This window comes from Zootoca vivipara, chromosome 16 (genome assembly GCF_963506605.1).
Source record: "Zootoca vivipara chromosome 16, rZooViv1.1, whole genome shotgun sequence".
Lineage (NCBI taxonomy): Eukaryota > Metazoa > Chordata > Lepidosauria > Squamata > Lacertidae > Zootoca > Zootoca vivipara.
In genome coordinates, this window is record NC_083291.1 from 39118628 (window position 1) to 39125804 (window position 7177).

The 7177-nt window shown below is 48.4% G+C and overlaps 1 protein-coding gene across 4 annotated transcripts in view; it reads left to right on the forward strand.

Moving 5' to 3' along the window:
• Positions 1-5309, forward strand: part of LOC118075210 (filamin-A) — an 87249-nt gene extending 81940 nt beyond the window's left edge. For all 4 annotated transcript variants that reach the window (XM_035097093.2, XM_035097095.2, XM_035097094.2 and 1 more), the window contains 4 exons: positions 2429-2605; positions 2703-2921; positions 3314-3502; positions 4378-5309. In XM_035097093.2, the coding sequence (XP_034952984.2) occupies positions 2429-2605; positions 2703-2921; positions 3314-3502; positions 4378-4565 (773 nt within the window). In that variant the 3' untranslated portion in view covers positions 4566-5309. The remainder of the gene's footprint in view (positions 1-2428; positions 2606-2702; positions 2922-3313; positions 3503-4377) is intronic.
• Positions 5310-7177: the final 1868 nt, after the last annotated feature.

A 7177-nucleotide genomic window follows, 5' to 3' on the forward strand; every position in this document is an offset into this window, starting at 1 on the left:
ACTAGTAAATTCTCCTCCTCCAAAGTTGGGAGTGGCAGTAATCAACAATGCAAACTGAATGCAGGGCACACAACCCACCCACCCACCCCCAAAGTATTCAGCTTCCAGTCTGTAACAGCAACCCATGCATTGCATAAAAATCTCAGCGGTTGTTTCTGAGACTGAGTGTTGTTGAGCTGGGTGGGGCTGGCATCCTCCTTACTCTGCCCCCTCCCAAGACAGGCACTTGCCTTGTTAATACCGATACTTTCAAACTGCTTTTTCTCAGGTTCTCAGCTAATTTTTTTTCTCAGAGTAGACCTATTGAAATTGTTTTGACCCTGCCTTTTAAAAACATGAATGTGTTTTAGATTTTTCTGTTTTGTTTTATGCTGATTTTTCTGTGAATGTTATTTGATTGATGTGATAAGTCACTTTTGAGTTGCTTTAGTAAAAACAGTAACCAATAATAATAATAATTGATTATTCAAAGTGACTTATCACTCCATTAGGTTCCTTGATTTTAGTAGGCGTACTCTGAGTACAACTTAATTGACTACTGCGCCGTACAACTAAGAATAGGTGTGGTTACAAAAAAAGGCTACCTGGAGGTGGGGGTTGATCCCAATTCTCAGTTGCTGATTCAGTTGGCAATGCAGAAGAGGAAATGGGAGGGGCAGAAACATGCCCAAGGCCAACAAAAGGACAAGTTTTAAGCACCCAGTCACTTCCTGCTGGCTTGAGGACTCTCCCTAGGACAATTCTCTTCATGGAATTGTGAGTGGAAGTGGGCAGGGCATATCTTAAGCTGTACAGGACAGAAAAAAGCAAGACCCCTTTCTTGCCACTGTCTCGACTCAAGTTGTGGGGTTAGCCATTGCTGCTCACGAGCCCACCCACCTAGAGTGCCCATTTTGCCAAGTTACTTTACTTAGGGGGTCACAGCCCTGTTGCTGCAAAGGCCCAGAGCTCATGCAGGCTGCTGTGTCAAAATGCTGCTGGTTTCCTGTAGTGGCATCTGCTGTGTTGTTGTTGGTGGTGATGGCATGAGAGCCCCATGGGCAGCTTCCTGCCACCTAGCTTGTGAGCCATCATGCCAGCCCACAATCTCCTGCCTGGTGTGACTCCACACTTTGAGGCAAGGCTGCAGACTTTTGAATAAGTTGCAAAAATTAGGCCAAGCTCTGTTGTGGTTCAGCTCATCTATGAAATTGTGTGTCCATAATATCCAGTTCCCCAAATCTGCACCTATTTGGGGTGCTCAGTAAGATTCAGGGGCAGATCAGGGCTGTTTCTGTAGAGCAGAGCTTTCCAAGCTGTGTGTTGCATGAATGCTTCCTGCACTCCTTCCAGGGTGGAAAGAGGTTAGTTTAATCTCTGGTTTGCTAGTAAAACTGAATTCCTGTGTCGTGAAATGATGCATGTCTTAAAAGTGTGTACCAACATGAAAAGTTTGGAAAGCTCTGCTGTAACGGCATACAAAGTAAGACTGGCAAGGGCTGAAATATCCAAGGTGTTCCATTTGCAAATAAAAGCAAGGAGGTATAAACTGTGAAATTGCACATTGTTATGTAACCTGTACCTGCAGGTGTGTTTACTTTAGAGTAAGAAACAGGGTACCTTTGGGGGCTTTTTAAACTATTAGTAACTGTCACACTTGTGTGTGTGTGTGTGTGTATCGTACCCCTATCTGGATCAGGACCCATGTGCTTATTTTTACTAGAGAAGGAGGCAGACACAGAACTACAGGCTACTACATGTGAAGAGCTTGGCCTTGGGAATATTCTGTTCTAGAGAAAATGGCTATGGGGGGAGCATTTCCACTCCCCTCACCTGCCACTTCCCCTTTACTTTTCCCAGCTAAGCTCATTTTGGTTTTGGCATGCCCACTGGCAAAAATACCTTTTGCTCTAAATCAAGTTCCACTTCAAGTGTGTTTTTTTTAAATGAGAGCTTACCCCAACAGGTCTAGTTACAGGTAAGTGGCCGTGTGGGTCTGCCGTAGTCGAAACAAAATAAAAAAATTCCTTCCAGTAGCACATTACGAACTTAGTTGGTCTCTAAGGCCCAACAGGTCTCTGGCTGATTTTTCGCTCTTCGTCTTAAGCAGTTAAATCAGCCCCAGCTAGCAGGTCGATTATGGGGGATGATGGGAGAGGTAGTCCAAAAACATCTGGAGGGCCCCAGGTTTATTGAGCTACCGTTAGCCTGTGTCATTCATGCTGGACAAATTTGCTGGATATATTTAATTTACTATACAGGGGTCATCTCCAAGATCTTTGGGTAAAGGTCCACGTAACTAAATGTCCACTTCCTTGGGCTTCCCTTCTGGACCTATTCTGTGATACATGCGCGCGCACACACACACACAATTTCTCACAGAGCCAATGACAACTGCTGGCAGGCCCCTTACACCTGCCTGTTCTTCCTCCTCTCACCTTTCCTACAGACAAATACGCTGTGCGTTTCATCCCCCGTGAGAATGGCATCTACTCTGTTGACGTCAAGTTCAACGGTAGCCACATTCCTGGCAGTCCCTTCAAGATCCGTGTTGGGGAGCTGGGCCATACTGGGGACCCAGGGATGGTGTCTGCCTATGGCCCTGGCTTAGAAGGTGGCATGACAGGTAATAAGAGGGCCTAGAGGAAGGGAGGGGCGGAGGGATGGAAGGCTCCCCAGAGCCTTGAAGAGAAGCTGCAGCCTCTTGCTCTCCTCCCCCACAGGAAGCCCTGCTGAGTTCATAGTCAACACCACAAATGCTGGGCATGGGGCACTGGCTGTCACCATTGATGGTCCCTCTAAGGTGAAGATGGACTGCCAAGAGTGCCCAGAGGGCTACAAGGTCATCTACACACCCATGGCACCTGGCAGCTACCTCATCTCCATTAAATATGGTGGCCCATACCACATTGCTGGCAGCCCCTTCAAGGCCAAAATCACAGGTAAGAGCCTAGGCTGGGGGGGTGTAGAGAAGCTTGGCTTAGGCAAGAAGGTGTCCCACTTTTTAAGGGCTTTGCTATCGCTCCAGACTATGGACCATATCTGAGGACACGCGAGTAGCATTGTAACCTTGCATGTTGTAGCAAAGACTGCAACCTTAACATAGATCAGCCGACCCCAATTGCCCTCCAGAAGCTGGGTGACAACTCCCACCAACCCTGCCAACTGGCCATGTTGGCAGAGGCTGATGGGAGTTGGAGTCCAACGGCATCTGGAGGGCACCAGGACAACGAAGGCCAATTTTGATGGTAACTTGGGGAAGAGGAGGCAAAGAGGGTGTTGCCCAGATCCAGCCTTACGCACCTGTGTAATCGTCCTTCCTTTTCCTTGGCAGGGGCCCGTCTCGTCCCCAGCCACAGCCTCCACGAGACTTCATCGGTCTTCATGGATGGGGTGGCCAAACATGATGGAGCAGCCCCCAAGTTTGCCTCTGATGCCAGCAAGGTGGTTGCCAAGGGCCTGGGCCTCAACAAGGGCTTTGTGGGGCAGAAGAACTCTTTCACTGTCGATTGCAGCAAAGCAGGTGAGTGCAGAAGATTTGTTGGGGCAGGTGGGGATGGGAAGAAATGCACACAACTGCAGGTTTTGGTCACTGCGCTTAGAAGCTTTGGGAAGCTAATTTGGGCACCAACCAGGTGATGGTCTGGGTAAGTTTGCTTATGGGGTCAGATGAATGTTTCAAATTGAAATGTATGGTTGGCCCCATCCTAGCTGAGGGGCTTGATGGGGGAAATGATGGATGGCAAGTCATACAACTTGGAAGTGTATTTTAAAACAAAGCACCACCACAAATAGCAAGGATAATTCAAGCTACCTAGCCTAGACCAAGTAAGAGGTTTGCACAGCAGCTCCTAAAAAAGATTGGGATTCAGGATCTTCTTCAAGGGCGGCCTCCGAGACACACCAGGGCGCTCAGGGGCAAAACCTGAGGTGCCAGAACCTGAGGCCCAAAGTTGGCAACTCTAGTGAGGGCATTAATTGGCAATCTGTGCAGGGCATGGGGGGAAAGGATGGGGACTGGAGGGTTTGTAAAAGGGTCTGGAGGAGAACAAAGGAACAAAAAAAAGTAAGCTGTTTGCTTGCTTGCATGTTTGGACCAGTTTCCCCCAATACTGGTATCCTCCAGCTGCTTTCGACAACTATCCCATCAGCCCCAGTCAGCACTAAATCACCTGCAGGGCTCAAGATTGGGGAAAGCTGGTCTAGAAATGGAAGGAGAGAAGAGTGGGGAGGGATAATTGAGTTAGTGAGGCATTTGGAGCGAAACACCTTTTGGCCTCTCTTGTATGCATAAATATGTATTTCAACGGGATTAGTTCTTCCAGACCTAAATATTACCAGCATGCATCATTTTTGACTGGACCCCCCCCCCACTCCCGCCCCTTGCTCTTTCTGCAGGGAACAACATGCTGCTGGTGGGGGTGCATGGCCCCAAGACCCCCTGCGAGGAGATTGTGGTGAAGCACCTGGGCAACCGGCTCTACAACGTCACCTACCTGCTCAAGGACAGAGGGGATTATGTGCTGGTGGTGAAGTGGGGAGAGGAGCACATCCCCGGCAGCCCCTTCCATGTCTCCGTGCCTTAATCCTCCCCCCCACCCCCCTGATTATAACACTGCCCCTCTTGAGCCCTGTTTGTAATGCCACTACCCCTACTCGCCCACCTGAGACGCTGCCTCTTAAATTTCCTCGGCAGGCTTTGTGCCAGTGTGGGTGGGGAAAGGGAGCACGTCGCCCTTGGGATTGGGGGGTGGGTGGGTGTTGGATTCCTGTGGATCTGTTTACATGCAGCACTAACTCTTTTCAACCAGTTTTGTCAGTGATTCCCCCCCCCCCTTCCCTACCCTTTTTTTGGAGGGGAGGAGTGTTGAGGGGCAGGATTGATTTTGCTTTTCTTGCCAAAGCACTGGCTTCGTGCCTATGGACTGAATTTTGTGCCTCCCTCCCTGAGTTTGCCAGGAAGGCGTCCTTCCTGACTCAAAAACAGGCACCCGGTACCACATACCTGTATCGGTGCCATCCACTGCTTGAGAGAAGGAAACAAAGCAAAAACCACTGCACCCGATGGAACTGCAGGCGGCCTGTCCCTTTTATCTCTAGATTTTCACTTTCCCTTCTTCGGCTTGAGATGGAAGCTCCATTGATACACAGAGAAGTGGCGGGAGCTGCTGTTGTGCCTCTCCTTGCTTTGCCAGTTTATAACCAAAAATCCTTGTTTTAATCCTTCCAAGTCTTAAGTCGTCGTTTGTTGTTGTTGTTATTATTGTGCACAACTGCCAGTCTCCTTTCTTTTGAGGAGGGAAGGGAATAAAAGTTCTGCTTCAAATGGCTATTGGTTGTCCTGGTCGATTCTGTTGACTTGGTTCCTTTGCAAAGGTGGACTCAGCTGTTCGTTTGTTGGGCTGCGTTGATTTCCACTTGGAGCCAGTGTGTTCGGAAGTAGAAGACACTTGGAGATCCTTTCCATGCTGTCCTGATAATGGACCTGGGCCTCTAGTCAAAATGTAGCCTTATCAGCTACTAAGGGTCCTTTAAGTTGCGCCCAGGCAGGACAGAGATAGTCAATAATGACACCGGGGTTGAATTCAGAGAAAGAATTTAATTTCTTATTAATAAGAGACTCAAGGTGATCAGCTCACGACAAGAGTAAAGAAACACAAATTGCAAAGCTTCTTATACACTTCTTTGGCTCCTTTCCCCCTCCTCTGTAAATGTGCGCACGCAAGGGGGTCACGCACGCAAGGGGGTCACAAGTACATCTAAGGAAGATCCATGTCCAGTCCTGTGCATAAACACATGCTGACTCATGCTGCCCCGGTAGCATCTTCCAGCAGCCTTGAGTAAGACTATGCGTCAAGGCTGGCAGTACATCGCTGATAAACCTCTCTGCCTCTCATTCTGTGTTCCAGACAAGGTCAGCTCTTAGCCTTGATAGCAAGTCTCACTGTTACATTGCACTTTAACACACAGAGGCATAGAGGCAAAGAGGAAAGCATTTTTAAGAAGCATTTTAGGAGGAATATTGGGGGGGGGCAACGCAAACTATAGGATCAGATCTAGCTCAATAACACAATTGGCAAACCCCTCCCTTCAAAATAAATAAGCATACGTAACAGAAAGGTGGTGGTCCCTGGCTAGTTTCTCACAGAACAAGCGAGACACTTTGCCTCGTGTATACAGTTCTACAAAGGCTGGAAACTTTTCTAAACCTAAAGCTGGGAACCTGAATTATGGTTAATTCAGGGGGAACACCTGTATCCCTCTCCCTAATACCTGCCCATGGCTTTATCTAGCAAAGGATTCTGAACTTGGTGCATACGGGTTGCCCCCACCCCCTCATAACACTAGGACTCCGGGGCATCCAGTGAAGCTGAAGTCCTTCTCACACCACATAGTTAAACTATGGACCCTCCTCCCACAGGAGGCAGTGACAGCCAGCAGCCCAGGTGCCTTTAAAAGAGCCTTCTTCCCCCATGAGTTTGCTGAATCCTATCAATGGCTGCTGGCCACAGCGGCTCAAGAGTTGGAGGCAAGATGCTTTTGCACACCGGTTGCTAGAAACTCTGGAGGGGGAGAATGCTGTTGGGCTCAGCTCCTGTTTGCAGGCTTCTTTGGGGCATCTGCTTAGCTGCTGTGCAAACAGGATGCTAAACTAGATGGGCCTCGGAGTGGAGCCAGCAAGGCTGCTCTAAAGTGCTTAATGGCTGCACAGCCCCAGAGGTCTGGTGGGCAACCGACCCCCTAGGAGAGTCCCTTGCTGCTCTTAGGATGAAACTCCTGGGTTACTAGGAATACTTTGAAAATCATTAGCTTAGAATGCAGCAAGTATTTCTCAAACTTATCCCACCTAGACCAGAAGGTAGTTTGGGTTCAAAATCTGCCTTGCGTTTCTCCAGAACTAAGCAATAGCGCTCAGCTAAAGTTTTGCGTTCAAAGTTTAGCTTGCTTAATATTTTCAGATTGTGATCAGTATTTGCCACAATCAAATTGGGCCTTAGTGCACTCCACTATTTCTTCAGTATGTCCTTTTTGCCCTTTTCATCCCCCCCCCTTTTCCAGGCCAACTGATCAAAATCCAGTGCTTATCGAGCAAAATAAACAGCTAGGTGGAAACTGAAGAGGGTACAAGAAATAATAATGTCTGCTGCTCCTCAAGCTCCATGGAGGGAAATGGAATAGCATTAAAACACCTTTAAGC